Source organism: Tachypleus tridentatus, chromosome 6 (genome assembly GCF_004210375.1).
Source record: "Tachypleus tridentatus isolate NWPU-2018 chromosome 6, ASM421037v1, whole genome shotgun sequence".
Lineage (NCBI taxonomy): Eukaryota > Metazoa > Arthropoda > Merostomata > Xiphosura > Limulidae > Tachypleus > Tachypleus tridentatus.
The window spans coordinates 117,679,961-117,697,665 of record NC_134830.1 but is presented as its reverse complement, the minus strand read 5'-3'; the positions used below and the strand labels follow the sequence as shown (position 1 = coordinate 117,697,665).

The 17,705-nt window shown below is 37.4% G+C and overlaps 1 protein-coding gene across 5 annotated transcripts in view; it reads right to left on the bottom strand.

The window, feature by feature from the left end:
* LOC143253403 (scoloptoxin SSD14-like) overlaps positions 1–17,705 on the bottom strand; it is a 32,794-nt gene that overhangs the window by 2,069 nt on the left and 13,020 nt on the right. For 4 of the 5 annotated variants that reach the window (XM_076507232.1, XM_076507234.1, XM_076507233.1 and 1 more), the window contains exons 4-10: positions 16,550–16,647; positions 15,830–16,022; positions 14,914–15,077; positions 13,358–13,665; positions 11,764–11,951; positions 4,923–5,163; positions 4,092–4,205 (exon numbers count right to left, since the gene is read on the bottom strand). In XM_076507232.1, coding sequence (XP_076363347.1) covers positions 4,092–4,205; positions 4,923–5,163; positions 11,764–11,951; positions 13,358–13,665; positions 14,914–15,077; positions 15,830–16,022; positions 16,550–16,647 — 1,306 coding nt within the window. The remainder of the gene's footprint in view (positions 1–4,091; positions 4,206–4,922; positions 5,164–11,763; positions 11,952–13,357; positions 13,666–14,913; positions 15,078–15,829; positions 16,023–16,549; positions 16,648–17,705) is intronic. The other variant, XM_076507237.1, reaches the window with a different exon arrangement.

Here is a 17,705-nt window from a genome sequence, read left to right as displayed (position 1 = left end):
CAACAGTCATACCTGCATTAACTCCGCTAATCATTCTATCATACATAGAAAAATCGCTCATTTTATAAGTCTTAGCCTGCAGTTCTTTACACTAGTTTTATTATATTATTACTATTATAAACAATTTATATTCGTTGGATTAAAATTATTATAAAACTTTCATAATATTTTATTAAGCACATCTTCAAATAATCTTGAACTTGATGGGCTTCGCTAAGCGCCACATATATTACGGAAATTAAATTAAAAACTTATTTTTTCACGAATATCATCCTTCAACCTTGTGGATGAATGTGTGCTTCCCTCCTTTCCTTGCTGTCAAGCACAGCGGTACCTATTATGTATAAACGTTATAAATGATACAAGTGGTTTCAGGCTTACGGATGGGTTAGCGTGTACGTACCACACATATCCATCCAGCTTTCATTTTATTTTTCTGAAATCACGGAAGATCTCAAATGCATCTGTAGATATTTCTGCAGATGTGAGGTATTTGACATAGCGCTACGAATTATCTAAGGTAGGTGAATAGTAAAGTAAAATATCACTAGCACAAAAAGCAATGTGCAGCCAATAAACATTGACTAACAGCTGTACGAATTTCTGCAACCTCATGAATGATATGTTTTGTAACAGTTTATACTTAGAGGCAATGTTCTCAGTCGGTATTCAACTCTCTCTCCAACGTAACGTTTGTACTAAACACAATGAAGTATGGGGAATGTTCTCAAAATTCATTTTAACCCTATTTTATAAAACCCGTTGGTCAATTACTCCCTATCATATTGAGTAAATCTCGTAAAATCCTTATTTATTTGTTTCTGAATTTCGCGCAAAGCTACACGAGGGCTATCCGCGCTAGCCATCCCTAATTTAGCAGTGTAAAGCTAGAGGGAAGGCAGCTAGTCATCACTATCCACCACCAACTCTTGGGTTACTCTTTTACAAACGAAGAGTGGGATTGACCATCACATTATAACTCTCTCACAACTAAAATGGCAAGCATGATTGGTGGGATGAGGACTTACGGAACGCAGGTTGAGAGTCAACCATCCCTAAATGCCGGACCAGTTTAAATTATATCCGTCTGACAACAGACTAGTTATATTGACTTTACATGTGATGGATTTTCTATTATATATGATGTATTTTAATATCTATGCTTGTTTCAGTAAAATCTATATACAGAAATACATGCAGCTTGTATTGCTAAATGTGGACTACGTAATTCCCGCCTAGTCACTAAATCTGAAGAAGATTCTGAGTGTAAGAATCAACAATGCACTATTTGGGTATATAAATACCACTGTTGTTGCCTTAACGGAAATTTCTAGAAACTAACATTACAAACCGTTTAACTTTAGCGGATTCACATCGGACATTAGTATTTTTACAAAGACATTATTTAACTTCAGTAGTAAAAATCAAAACAAAACAAAAACAACAAAACTCACGTGTGGTCGATGAAGAACAAGCTAGTTAACCCGATAAGTGAACTGTACCGATATCAACTTGAAATTAATTCGCTCATCGTGAACCGTCGATAAAATATTCACTTCCAGACCAGATAAACACTGAATATTGTTTATAATTTTGTAAAATCTTTGAATGTAAATTTGTAATAACCATTATTATTCAGTGTATTGTTTGTATATTAAAATATTTATATTAAGAAAGAAAATTATTTCAATTTTGTTGTCAAATATAATAAAATTGATACATTTCGACATTTAATTAACTTCTAAATTCAAATTACAATTTTATTCAGTTATTGGCTATTTGAAATCATAATAGTTAACGTAATAAACTGTAGGCTCTTCTGGAGTAAATTATAATACGTAGCATATATTACATGACAAAAGGTTTGATGTATCCAATTAATTTATTAAATTTAAAAATCCATTCACGTGGAAGATAATGGCATACGTATACAGATTATAGCTTGATAAACAAGTAATAACCAGGCAAATAAGATTGCTACGTTTTTTTGGTTTTTAACAAACAAACTGTATTGTAATTAAAATAAATTATTCGAATTTAGAATTTTAGTTGGTGTAAAAATCAGATTCATGGTTGGGAATTTAATACACTTTTGTACTTGTTTTCACAATATGTTTTAGATAACTCACTTCTTTGAAATCACTATATTTCTATTATGTTTATGTTGTGATTGGGGCTCAAGTGCAGAATAAAGTAATAACCTGTTCATAACGTAGAGTTGTAATCGCTCTCCAACAGCATCGAACACCTACCTTAAATATCCATTATTTAAGTCTATTTATAAGTGTGTAGATATCTATAGGTGGAGACAGTAACGCAGCTGATTAAGTAATGCTTTCTACATCATATCTTGTAAAGGATTGTGTGGTAGAATTCTAAACAATTATGTAGGATTTTCTACCCGACTACAAGCACCCACACCACTACTACTATATTTGTCGTATCCAAGGTGGCATGAAGAGGTCTAGTATTCAACCTCATTGGCACTGGTATGATTTGTTTAGAATTTCGCTCAAAACAACGATATTATTTCAGTAAAATTGTTTGTTTTTGTTTTTGAATTTCACGCAAAGCTACACGAGAGCTATCTGCACTAGCCGTCTCTAATTTAGCAGTGTAAGACTAGAGGGAAAGCAGCTAGTCATCACCACCCACCACAAACTCTTGGGGTACTCTTTACCAACGAATAGTGGGATTAATCGTAACATTATAACGCCCCCACGGCTGAAAGGGCGAGCATGTTTAGTGTGTTAGGGATTCGAACCTGCAACCCTCAGATTACGAGTCGAGTGCCTTAACCTCTCACCGGCACTGGGTACAGCAGATATAACATAACTGACATTATACAGAATTCACTAATTTCGCTCATTTTTCGTTTTTGTTTTCCTAATTTCTTCTGGGCCTACGTTTATCTATGATGCCTTTTTTGTGTATGGTGGTTGCTATAAATAAAGACAGTCAACTTATTATAAGTTTCTGTCTCGGTGTCGGGCTTTAGGTCTTGTAGGCCTGGGAGGGTTGGGGGGTTTAGTGACCTCCTCCTTGACCATTATTTTAATTGAGCCTTTTAATATTTTTTTATTTTACTTTCTATTTATCATTTCCTTCTCAGATTTACATCCATGAATGTTATCCTATGGCCGGTATAGATAGAGCTGCGGAATGGTTTTAGGTTTTCCTAATCAATCGTGTAGTATTCGGGTTCAAGAATCCATGTATTCTGTGTGGAATAACACGTATAAAGCGTTATTATTTAACTATTTTTATTAAAATGTGTGAAAACGTTTTGAAGATTTCTGTTCCGTCCTATGAAATCTAAGAATGTATTTTTAATTGCTTCAAAAGATGGGACTTGTTTCTGTTTCAAAAATACATCTTGGCTGACTTTGTGATTACGTTTTTTGTTGTTGTATGTTTTAATCGTTCGTGTCTTTATTTAATAGTTGTAGTCGTACTGCCTTTACGTAAGTATATCGTGTGCTATTGGTATGGGTACTAGTGGCGGTTTTCTCGTAGTGTTTATTTCAGTATCCTTTAAGTTATTGTGTACATCGTAGATCCCAGTTTTGATATCCTTGTATTTAGGACATCCTCTTATCGTAACCTCCGAGAACTGTTTCGCGATTTGTTTTTGGCGGGAGATATTTCTTGGGTTGTGAAACAAACATTGTGGTTACACTTTGCGAGGCACGTTTCACGAACATTGTTTGTTTTTATCCAGTTTTGTCACGTCACCTCTGTGTTAGGCGGGTAGTCATACACGTTGCGTGGTGGTGGGAGTTGGGGTCCTGAACAGTGGACAATAGGTCCTTGGTGGGAAGGTTACCACAAACAGTAATCGGACAGCTGCATACTACTCGCTAGGTGATGTGTGCGTGTTATAGCAAAGCCACATCGGGGTATCTGCTTAGTCCACCGAGGGGAAACGCACCCCTGATTGTAGCGGGAGGACGATCGTTAAAGGAATATTGATAAAGTTATTCCTCAGTTTCACGTAACTCAGGAGGAGGTCTAAACATGTTAATGTTGAAGGAAAGCATAATGTTAAAATGTTTACTTTGTTTTTTATCCCACATTACTTATTTCCTTACCTGGGGGAAACCAGATTCGTATTCAGCTATATTGGGAAGTAGCTGGTGGTGGAGACGTCGGGAACAGATGGCTTCTTTGATGGATTTTCCTGCCCATAAGTTTAGTGCACTAACCTGAAAAAATACACAATCACAAAAACCACTGTTATGTTTAATAAATCACCAAAAATTCTTTACTTACAAAATCACAACATGTTCCTATAAGAAGTGACCAACTTTTGAAACCCAATTTGTTGGGGGGAGGGGGTACATAAACGTCTGTTATACAAAAATTTTGAAGTAAAAAATGGATAACACTATACAACAAAAATTTTGTTCTTGAATAGTATGCGTTATTTCATAAGTGCTTTTGTTGTAAAAGTATAGAAAATGGTCATTATTCCCTTCAAACTTTGCTTTTGTGATGTGCATAATGAAATTTAGAAATTAACCTATTTTCTATGTAAAAAGGGCAAATTTGTACAATTTTATTTACATGAAGTCTGAATAAAACATGAATCAAGATTTACATGTATTTATACTAAAGTTATACAAAAATGAACAAAGATGTTTAGAAGTGAGTAATTTTTCGAGATTTGTGACTAATGTAAATCACTCTCATGTATCAGCCCCCAAATATAGTCTCCCATCATGTTTTCGTTATACGCTCGAGAAGAAGTAAAAAATTTTGTTACATAGTGTAGCTAAAGTTAATACTGGAAAACGTGTTTGCACATATGAATTAGGAACAAACTATCGCAGACGTAATTCTGAAAAAAAAATTGTTTTAAATCTTCCATTTAAATCTGGTTTTTTTAGAGTGTCAAACGAAACAAAAACACAAAAACTTACGAGTGCAGCTCCCGAAATAATTTTGGCGCCACCTGTCCCCCCTATTACAAGTCTTACGTTCCCGTCACCATCTATTACAATTGTTGGCGACATAGAAGAAAGTGGTCGTTTTCCAGGAGATATAGTGTTGTATTTTGAAGGTGGGAGGCCATGACGACTTGTGTTGTTAGGCGAGCTGAACATGCTCATTGCATTGTTGAAAATAATTCCTGTTGACAACGAAGCTCTTTTACTACCGAAGCTGAAACAAATACATATACAGTTTTAATATAGTGCGAATACATATGTATTAATTCATCATTGAAGTATTAACATGTTTGGTTGTGAACAAACAGATTTCATTTTATAACGCTGTAGCACTTAAGTAGGCTTAAACAAAAAGTTATACATGACAGTAACACTCCGTGATGCATATTTGGATGTCAATCTAGTTGTTCAATATGCTTCCGGTCTGCAGAAATTATTCCACTATTACCTGGTCACCAACCACTACCACGATGTTTGGTAGCAAGGGCAGTAACTGTTACACTGTTAACTACATTTTTGCCATATAGAAAAAATAAGCTCAATGTGCTCTGAAAGTATTCGTTTTTATCTTCACTTGTGACCTTCTGCTAGTACAGTGGAATTATTATCAGCCCACCCCCTTCTTTACAACTGAACAGTTTACCATAGACAGTATTCACAAAGGGATGTTTTAAACGGGGTCGGTTGCATGTTTTTATCGAGTTTTTGCAACATTGTTGCGTGTATTACCGTAATGACCTGAATGTTTTAATCCAGATGTGGATTATTGCGGAATTACTCTTGACCTTTGTCAAATAGAGTAAGAAATAGTAATGGATACGTAATTTGTGCTATAAATAACATTCGCAGTAACATGTTATTCTTGTATTAATTCAGATTTGTTAAACTTGGTTGGTTGTTTAGCGTTTATTGGCGCAAAGCAACTGGATTATCTGCGTCAAATAACCGGTAAAAAAGTAAACTTATTAAAACATGTAAAAAGGAATCATGCTAAACCAAAATAGTCCAATTTACAAATAAAGATATTAAATAGAGTTAAAGAAAAAAGATCAATGGTCTTTAAAAAATTTAAAAACACAATTGAGGTGGACAGTGTCACCATCGCCAACGTAAAGGGTGAACCTCTGGTAAAAGTATGTTTAAAATGGTGTCGTCGTTCTCGATCGCAACAACGGCATGACAGTAAAATGTGGCTTATTGTGACCCGAGCGTCACACAGACCACACATTAGTGCATCAGTACCAGATAAAAGAAAGCGACGAGTTAAAAAAAACTGTGACCAATGTGCAGCCTAGCCAGAACAACTTCCTCCTTCCAATCCTTACGAAAGCAAGACGACCAAAGAGAACTAAGCGAGTCAGTATGAATAGTACATTTTATATAGTGCAAAGCTTCTATGTGATCCAGGGGAATAAAAATGGTGTATAATTCGGGAGTGAACACAGAAACTGTAGAGGGAATTTTGCGTGCAACAACCAAATCACAACAAACCATGGCAGAGCCCACAGAGTTACCCGATTTCGAACCATTTGTATAAATAGAAACGGAAGGACGATTCGAAAGATTTTGGCAAGTAGAAGGCGATAGCTCCAGTCGGGAGTATCCGCCTTTTTCAGATGACTCAAAGAAAGGTTACATTTGGGAATGGTAATAAGCCATGGTGGGATGGACTGATCAATGGATACAACTATATTATCCAAGGACAGACTCAATTCATCCAACTGTACCTGGATACGAAGACCAAAAGGAACAGTGGCAAACAGTCTATTCTAAAAAAGCATGGTTCACTGAGAAAGGAAAACAAAACCTCAGGTGGGATGCTGTAGCAAGGATTGACGTTTTGAAGCGTACATTAAAGAAATTGCAAACGACGAAACTGTAGAGGAGGTTCATGAGAATCAGTGTTCAAACTCTGGACTAGGGAAATGCAGATGGCCCCTGTGAAGAGCCAAAGCTCTTGATGGTGAAAAGGGTCCAACATCTTCAAGGCCGAGATCCAAGGAGAGTTATGGACCAGAGACCCGTAGTTCAGTTTTGATAGAATGAAAGCACAATAGATTTTCAGCATAGAACATTGATTCACTCCCCAAGAGGTGGAAGAAAGAACATGGATGATGTTCATTGCACTTGTACATTTAACACATAGCTGCTTGATGTGTGCAATAAAGGTCAGCTTACAAGAAAAAAATAAGCTCCAAGAACTTTGCCTCAGGGACCACGGGAAGCACAACTTCTTCGAGACGGAGCTCTGGCTCTGGGTGAATACCCTGTTGGTGGCAGAAGTGCATGCAAACAGTTTTGGGGCGAGAAAAGGTAAAACAGTTTGTTGTGGTCTACTTCAGTAAGCTATTGAGGGTAGTTTGTACTTGCCGTTCAATAAATTTCATGCTTGACGACTGACATGAAATATGGAAATCGTCGACATAGAGATTGTTTATAGGTGGGAGTTGTCCAGTGATGGCATTCATTTTTATGACGAAAAGTGTAACACTCAAGACGGCCTTGAGTTACTCCAAGTTCCTGTGGGAAACAACAGGAAAGGGTTGAATGCACACTTAGAAGCACAGGTGCATTAAAAATGTTTGATGAAAATGGGTTATTGTCATGCGACCCGTACTAGTAGAGGCCTCACAATATGCTATACCTCACCTTGTATCATAAGCTTTCTCTTTGTAAAAAAATACAGAAACAAGATGTTGTTGCTTGAGAAAGGCTTCCCTGATTGACGTTAAGTCGAATCAGATGGTCCATGGTGGAGCACTCTCCTCAAAACCCACACTAAAGTTGGTGAGAGGAGGTTGTTTGATTCGAGGAATCAAACAAGACGCGCACTAACCATCTTCTCCGAGATCTTACAGAGTCAGCTCGTCAAATCAATTGGACGGTACTTCGAATGAATTTTGAAATTCTTCCTAAGTTTAAAAAAAGGGAGGAGTACAATAGCATGGCACCAAGCATCAGGAAAGACATTCTCCTACCAGATTTAGTTAAATACAACCAGAATAATAGCAAGAGAGAGATAGTGCAGCATCTCATAATGAATATCATTGGGTATGACTTCAAGACTGTTGAAGAGCAAGCTTGAGTTCCACCAGTGTAAATGGGCGATTATAGTAAGAGACAATCAGTCCAAAAGGAAAGGTAATTGCTCTGCCTGTGTCTTGATGGTTAAGAAGGTGGAGGATGAAGTAGAAGTGCTAGATGCACGAGGATTCGCTGAGAGTACTGGTGATGCTTTGGGCATAAGCAACTTCTTGGTCATCAAAAAGCAATATCGAAAGAGGGGCAGAAGTATATTTTCCACCAACTTCTCGAAACTTGTCCCACATGTCTTTGGAACTGGTGGTAGAAGAAATGCTAGATATGTATTTAATCCAAGATTCCTTCTAGCTTTGACGTCTGACTTGCTGGGCATATGCACGGGCCTGCTAGATTACAATGCGGTTTAAAAGTGTGAGATACCTACAAAAGTATCTCAAGCCCATTTTTGAGTTTTCCTTACCATGTGGCAGGCAGAATTCCACCAAGAACGAGGATACTGTGGGAAACGTGTCAAGATTTTAGGAATACACTGAGTAGCTGCCTGGACAATACAATCAGTCACTGTTGTGACACAGTCGTCTATTAATGGTTTACAGATGATGGCAGTATAAAGTTCTGAGAGAGCAGTGAAAGAGAGCCATTTGGCCTGGTCTACATCCATCAAGACACAAGGTTAGGTGGCATCAACCATGGTCTGTTTCTCTTAAAATGATAGGAAAATGATTATTGCCTCGTAGGTTACTGTCAACCCTTCAAGAAAAGTAAGAGAAAAGTAAAGGGAAGCAGATAGAAAGATTAATAGCAGTAAAAGACTGACTAGGTACATGAAAATAAGACTAAGAACCAGTACTGAAAAGAGATAGATTGTGATTCAAGAGCATATGCTCTATGAAACGACCTCTCCCATCAATATTAGCACCACCCCAGAGAAGATTATGTCCAGTAAAGTCATTCAGTGTTAAGAAGGAAGATGGCATCAAGGTCTAACTGACCATAGGTCTCTTCAGGAGATAGGTAGAGAGAGAAAATAGTGGTGGTACGACTCAGGGAAATACGAATGGCTACAATCTCCAAGAATGCATCAAGTGGCAAAAAGAGGGCGAGCACATGCTGATCAACCAGCAGTGCCACCCCACCATGTACTCGTCCATCACACAACCTGGTATTTCTGTACAAAGATAACTGCTGAAGAGTGACTGTATCGGCAGGTTTCAGAAACGTTTCCTGTAAGGAGAGACACACGGGATGGTAAGAATCAATCAAATCTTTAATGTCATCTATATTTGAACGAAAACCCCAACAGTTTCACTTGATCAGAGTGGCCATTTTATTTGTATTTACATGGCGGTTTTCGATCACATTTATTTCTTTATTGGATAAAGGTCTGTCGACCTCCTTGGATCCTGCTCTGGGTTGAGTAGGCAGATCTCTGTCTGTGGACAAAGATTCCAGCGACTGATGGAATGAAAGAATGGTTTTTTATTTCTCAAGGCTACAGAATAGGGAGGACCTGAGGAAACACCCAAACCCGAAGCAAAGGAAGTGGAACTAGGCACTTACTGGAAGGAGTGGCAGGAACAGAGATGGAAATAGACGTAGATTCGTCAACTCTAATCATGGAGGACAAAATATTCTTCAGATGTTTTGCAAATGATTCTGATGGAGGCACGGCGAAATCTGTCTGCACTCCCAATGTGGCAGTGGAATGGAGTGCAGCAGCATATGTCCGGGATGGAATTGGAGACAATATTTTCCGAGCCTCTGGGTAGGAGATATTTATAGTCTTCAAGCATTGCACCTGTTTCTCGTCCCTAAGGTAAGAGTTAGAGTAAGAGTAGTGTGGACCACTACAGTTAACACAACGTGGTTCTAGTTTGCACTCGTATGCAGCGTGGTCTCTTCCACCACAACGAGCATACGTTAAAGAACCAACACGATGTTTTTGAGTGACCAAACCAATAACACTGGAAACATCAAAGATTGTTGGAAATGTATGGCTATACCTTACAGTTCAGATAACCCTCTTTGACTGTGGTAGGAGAATGTGGTGATGTAAACGTCAATATCAGAAAATTAGTCGGCATCAATTCCGTCTTTACGACTGGAGATTCGGCGCACCGCAGAAACGCCTTGGCTAGAGAAACCAGCGATAATCTCCGACTCAGGAATGTTCTTTAAATCGCTCTCAATTATAACTCTTGTGGAAGAATTCGAAATTGTATGGGGAGCAACCTTGATAAGTATAGCCCTCATAGCCTTCGATTTCAATAGGAGTGTGGTATGTTGTTGTGAAGATGTTTCCACCAAAATACAACTACTTTACTAACTTAGGGGAGCTAGCTAGCAAGCCCCTCTAATCCATTTTGAATAAAAACGGGGGATATCTGCCCTAAGTATTTTAGGATAAGGAATGGATAATTAGAAATCGAGGTACAGAATCTGACTGAAGTTGACTGTATAGTAGAGTCATCCATGCGTGGTCATTTTCGGATAATGTTTTTTTTTAAATTTATCATAACATGGGGTATCCATAATAAAGATGCTACATTTCAGTGCCTAGGTGATCCTACCCACAATGGAGCCCTGCGATGGGACACACTACAATGCCATACAAGGCCACTGCAGCAATACCAGGGTTTCGTAAGCACTATATTCGAACATCAGTATAAGACACAATATCCACAACGCCCGTTAAGAACGTCCAACACTGGTACTCGGTTGACCCTAGCCCAAGTGTACCAGACGATTGATCCTAGGGGGAGCCACCGCAAGGCCGCACAACTACAGGAATTCAATGCCAAAGTGTTGTGTCGGAGTTGGACCTTTCAACCACCAGGATCCTCTCCTCCTCTTCATAGGTCGCCACGCACAGCAAAGACGTGGGTGGACGTTTAGATCTTAGAGGGGATAGATTTGTAAAAGACTTAAGGGAGTTAATTATAATCAGACATCACTACAACAATAACATTACTGTTCATAAAACTGGTAATAAGTGCCTAGATTACTACCATGTATGTTATATCACTACATAACAAAAACATGAAATCATGTCCCCTATTGTCGCTAAACCTCGTGGTCCATCCTTCAAGCCAAACTAAAACTGAAAAAAGAAAATTAAAGCCAGTTCTTATCATCCATATATCTATCTAGCTCCTCTTTTTATTAAATTTACTGCCTATACAATATCCGAATGCAGCATCTTCCATAGGTCAACCACCCTGTTTGAAAAATAAAATTATCTTAACTGAAGACAGGTTTTACCTTGCCTAAATCTCTACGCGTTTTCTAGTTCTATAATTATTACTGTTAAGTATGAAAAATCTTGACGCATGAATATTACCAATTCCTTTTACAATCTTAAACACTTCCATTAGATCTCTTCTATCTCATCTTTTTTTATTCTTTCCTCATATGACAACCCCTCTATCTCAGGTACTTTTAGTAACCCTCCCCTAAACCCTTTCCAACAACTCAATGCCTTTCTCAAAGTAAGGACCCAAAAATTGGACACAATATTGCAATTGTGGCCTAACCAATGACCTGTTTAATAAAATTATAATTTATTTAGACTCGTTTCAGTATTTCTGTAGATACAACCTAAAATTATATTTGCCCTACCACTACAAACAGTACACTGCTTGGATGGCTCAAGAGATTGATCAACCATTACATCGGCTGGCCTGGTGATTCTCGGTATTGACGAAAGGCCTCTTTGGAAACACTGTTATTACAATTGTATCGTCTATGATAATATTATATGAAAATGTCTTACTGGGAGCTGATGGAAGTAGACACCGATACTGCATCACCATTTGGTGCAACTAATGAAAGATGAGAAGCGCCATCATCCGTTGAAAGGAATGTTTCTATTCCGTAATGATTAGGCTTAAATGTCTGGCGATCATTGATCCTCTGTTGTATTTCTCGAGCATATTTTTTCGATGAGAGTCTCTTGATTAACTGAAAAAAAAAAAAGATATATACACAATAATTTACAATATCACATAAATTAGTCAGATGTATGATTCATATATACCTCTAACAATATAAAAATCAAGAGAGAGAGAGAGAGAGAGAGAGAGAGTGTGTGTGTGTGTGTGTGTGTGTGTGTGTGTGTGTGTGTGTGTTAAAGGGACGAAAACAAAGAATCTTCGAATTCACAGTATAGCGCTAAGCCACAACCTTTAACTGGGAAATTCTTGAAGTACAGCTAACACAACTTTCGAGTAGTTTTGCCGAAATTCAAACCAGTAGCCGATATCATGGTAACAAGAGTATGTTCTGTAGCCGAACATATAGTCTACAAATAATAATAATAATACACAACTTATTTTTGTATATATTTCATGGGAAAGAAAGTAGTTTATGATATGATTTGTTGTAAAATACTAAATTTAGTTTTTGCAGCACAACACGTCATGGTATTTATGCTACCGTTTCACGTGATAATTGTGATTTCTCCCTCAGTTTGCAACTGCTTTACGCGACTGTCAACATTGATCAGAGATACTTTAAGGTCCTTGTGATCCATATTTCTGAGTGATTAGTTTACAGGAAAAAAAAAAAGTGTGTTGTGAATCTTCAAAGACGGTATGTTTGTTTCCGTTTGGATTGGGGTTGAAACCTGCTGTTGACGTTTCATTCGTGCCTTAATTTTTTGTTTATTTTGCATTTCACGTAAAACTACACAAGTATTTATGCACTAGCCGTCTCTAATTTAGTACTGTAAGACTAGAGGGAAGGCAGCTAGTGATCACTACCCACCGTCAACTCTTGGGCTGCTCTTTTACCAACGAACAGTGGGATTCACCGTACCGTAACATTATAACGCCTTCACGACTAAGTATGATTTGTGTGACGGGGATTTGAAACCGCGATCCTCAGATTGAGTCGAGCAACTTAACCACCCCTTAACCTTTTATCCATTACTTTTGCCGATAAGCTTAGTTTTACTGAACCGTTTAAAAATGGTTTATTTCACTTTAATTAAACTACATAATAACTCATCGTATTCTTACAATCGATCATTCTTCGGAGACCTTCGAAAAATAAAACAAATAATTTTATTTACATCAAATCGAATCTTGTTTCATTCTTTCCACCACTGTCTGTTTTCTTTTAATACCATGTCTTCGAATTTCACAGTTGTTGCGGAATAAAGGCAACTGTGCTAGACGTAACGCGGAGAAGTTAATTAACCCTATCATCTTGGCACAGATTGAGTTCTTGACATGTTTGATCACTATAATTACAGTGTTCAACAAGATAGTTCGAAGTGACAAGAGTTAAAGGATACACCAGACAACACTGCAATTTACAAAACTTTGTTGAATATACGATCATTTATACTTTTAAACCTGACATACCTTTCCGTTTTGCTCGTGCGTAGAAATATCAATATTTTGTTCCTGGTCGTCCAGTTTCGTTCGTTCAGCAAAGGCATATTTACAGGCCTCTACAAATCGATGATAGTTTAATGTTTTCTGTTCTATACTGGAGAAACTTGTCTCGTCAAACCCGTATTCATCCAGAATATTCAAAATGAAGCCGAGTATAGCCCCGCTCCCTGGTGGAGGTACACCGTACAAAGACAGATTGTGATGGAGACGGAACTGAAGTACTTCCTTCCAAAGAGGGGTGTACATAAGGAAATCCCGCCCAGTGATAATGCCACCTGTAAATAAACACACCTATCTCTCAAGGTATTATTAACGTAAAAAGGAGACGTCACATCCATATTATTGTACCATATCATTCTGGAAACATGTAGAAGCATTTTTAGGTTACTGATAAAGATTAATGTAAATGTTTGAACAGCGCAACAATACGGTCAACAACAGATCAGACATATTGTTACCGTTATTATTATTTGAAAAAAAAGCACGACATCTAATTCACCACCTCTCAATAACACTCAATAGTAATTAACCACTTTGTCCATCATCCCCGTCCCACTGAATGTGCTCACTCTTCAGTCTGCGAGTCGCTATAAAGTTACGACTAATACAATTATTTGTTGGTAAAAGAGTAGCCGAAGAGTTAGAGGAAGGTGGTGATGACTAGCTGCCTTCCCTTTAGTTTATCACTGTCAAAGCTTTGAGGTAGCTTTACGAGAAATTCAAAACCAAGTCATTTGACAATCAGCGCTACGGCTAGAGCACTTTCTCAATAAAGCAAAGGACTACGGGGTCCATAGACCATTGGTCAAACCTAATGTCCTGGTACGTATCAAATAGGGTATTGATTTAGCAAAGACACCGAGCAACTGATTGCGACGTCATAAAAGACATCTGGGGTTAAATTTATTATATCATCATCCAAAATATGGGTGTATGATAATTTAATAACTTTTGGCAACAGTGCAGTTAATTGTTAAAAAAAGAGTGTTAAAAGAACAGATGAATTGAGGTAGGCTTACAGTTTCCATAATCTAATTGCGACAAAAATATTGCGCTTATTTGGTCTCTTTTTGAAGGACCAATTATATTGCCAATTAGGTACTTCTACTCTTTCTGATGTGCATCTTTATATTAAGTGACGTACTAAAAGATACGTATAGCAGCATTTTTTTCTCAGGAGATGAATAATGAACACTAAAAATGAAACAAAAACGGTGGTGATGGCAAAAAAGAACCATAATTATAAGTTCGAACATTTCAGAATATGTCTGTTCCACCACCACCAGCCTGAAGCAAAGTGTGCGATGATGACACAAAATCCAATTGATATGTCAGGGATCTCTAGCTGTACCTGTAAGCAGTTAAATATGTCATCCCCAGTTTTCATCCATTCAAAGTTTATTAATACTTGAATTTATTTTACCCTACACTGTTTTAATGTTACATCAACTGAACCGAGTATACCAGTTTCAAAACAAACTTTAGAAGTAAAAACGAATAAAAGAAATAAATAATGATTCTACCCAAACTTTCTATCTCTTCTGCAAGTGTTTCTTCTAGATCTCCAAAGAACGTTGTGATGGTAATGTTCTTTGATAGGGTGCGCAAAGTTCGGGCAAGGACAGGTCTGCGCAGTGTCTCACCTTCTTTGTAAACATCGTTGGTGTTAGTGTTCCAGAAGAAAACACTGTAATAAAAGATGTTAGTAAATAAAAATAGCAAAACAAATATATTTAAGAGCGAAAATAAATTTTCAAAAACCTTAAGTTTTAGGGCTACAATGTCTCTTTTTCTCTTCTAGTTCATAAAGTGATTTAGCTTTTGAGCCAAACGTTTAGTTTGTTTCAATTACTCAAAGTGAGTTTTCAACATTAGGAATAATGTTGACGAGTTCAATAGTACGTCCTAAAACGATTCTCATTTCTAACTATCAACCTAGAAAGTTCAAATAGAAAATTGGATAAAAGCTGCTACACAAAAAGTACTGTACGGTTTATGCGAGTTGATATTAAACAGTTGGTACTAAAAATATCTAAAGAGAACTGAAGCAGATTTCATTGTTTTAGTGTAACACGTTAAACTGCAGCTATATTCTAAATGTAACAACCGTACGGTCACTCCCCCCCCCCACGAATATTACAACATCATTAAGTTTATTTAAACGCGAAATGTTTGCGACTAAGAAACAAAATAGGAATGATAACATTTGAATGAAACTTTGTTTTGTTATTCATAAAACAATAAAGAAATACTCGAATCTTATGGAGTTCAAGTCACTGTATATAAACTAGCAATGTAACAATAGATATAAATGTCTAATCGGTATTCCTATTGGTTATTTGCAGACACCTCTAAGTTACTTACATTTTTACTTACAATACGTCTTTTGATTTCAAACTTTGGCGTTAATTAAATTCAGTTTGTTTGTTTAAGTCTTACCGAAGACTGCTTTCATTTTGTATTAACTCCATGTTCGAAGCAAGGGCCATCCCAAGTTCTTTCCCCACTGAAAACCCATTCTCACACATTTCAATGGCGGGTTGAAATAATTCTGACCACGGAAGTTTTCCATATTGTTTCCAAGCAACTATGTAACCAGCCAGCTCTCCAGGTACCGCTACTGACAATCCGCCTACGAGGAAAAAACATAGTACATCAGCTATGATTGTTTTGTTTGTTTGTTTTTGAATTTCGCACAAAGCTGCTCGAGGGCTATCTATACTAGCCGTCCCTAATTTAGCAATGTAAGACTAGAAGGAAGGCAACTAGTCACCATCCACCGCCAACACTTGGGCTACTCTTTTACCAACGAATAGTGGGATTGACCGTAACAGTATAACGCCCCCACGGCTGAAAGGGCGAGCATGTTTGGCGCGAGGGGATGCGAACCCGCGACCCTCAGATTACGAGTCGCACGCCTTAACACGCTTGGCCATGCCGGGCCAATAAACATGTTACACTAGTGTTTTCCAAACTTTTTGTCGTCTCTTTAATAAATATGGTTTTTGGTATTCCCCCTTTTTTTCTTATATCAGCAACAGAACAAGTTAAATAATTATGTATGATACATGGGAATACATTAAAGTGTGTTGTAGTAATCACTTAGGTACTCGATTTATTTTCATTCTACACTTATTGTTTTTTCGCCAATAAACTTACCCTCTCGTGCCAGTTCGCGATTTCCTTCGAACATGTCCTCAGTGGCTTTTTGTGGCGCCATCTCGCGGGATTCCAAGACTTTTACCAACTTCTCATCTCTGCAAATAGTCCGCGAGATTTCACAGTTAATTAAATAGAAACATTTCAGATTACTACATCACAAGTCACGATTTCAGAAAGAATATTTCATTTGTTTCGTTACAGTTTTGATTTTAAAATTATTATTAATACAAAGCAACATAATTCGCTGGCTATTGGCATTCTATTCCCAGTGGGGAATCGAACCCTGGGATTTTTAGCACTAAGCCCAGAAACATACCGCTCACTCCCCAAGGGCTTTTTTTTTTTTTAAATGATATATTAAAATCAACGTAACTAAACCTTGTAAGGGTTTTGTCATTCAGATTAATTGTTGTCGCTTCTTAAGTTCTGTATGAATATTTCTTTTTCCAATATGATAACAATAATGTACACATAAGGGAACTTCACAGTCATTAATTAAACAAAGCTTACAACCATAGCTTCGAAGGTAGTGGATTTACTAGCATCGAATGAGTTGCCAATAAAGATTGATTTGTCTTAAAATTCGCGCAAAGCCACACGAGGGCAATTTGCGCTAGCCGTCCCTAATTTAGCAGTGTAAGACAAAATGGAAAGCAGCTAGGTCATCACCACCCAGTTCCAACTTTTACCAACGAACAGTTGGATTGACAGTAACATTATAACGCTCCCACGGCTGAAAGGGCGAGCTTGTTTGGTGTAAGGGAGTTTCGAACCCGCGACCCTCAGAATACGAGTCAAGCGCCTCAACCTTCTAGACAATGCCAATAAAAATACCGTTTCACGGTTTCGTTATTTGATACGTTTTTTTAAAGTTACGTTACGTATTGTCAGAACCATCTTCTAAAAATCTAAATGAACCCAAATGTTAGAGTTTGTTTTTCACTAAAAATTTGTTTCCGTAAATAACAAAAAAAACACAGTTTTTAAAGCAATTTTTTGAAAATATACCGCGAAGAAAACCGTAATTTGAAAGATAAATTGACATGTGTAAGGAGAGATTTTTAATTTAGAACAAATTTATTTAATGAAGACGGTTACAATTTGAAAGATATATACATGTTTCGTGTTCAGGAAAATATAATGAAAATGATGA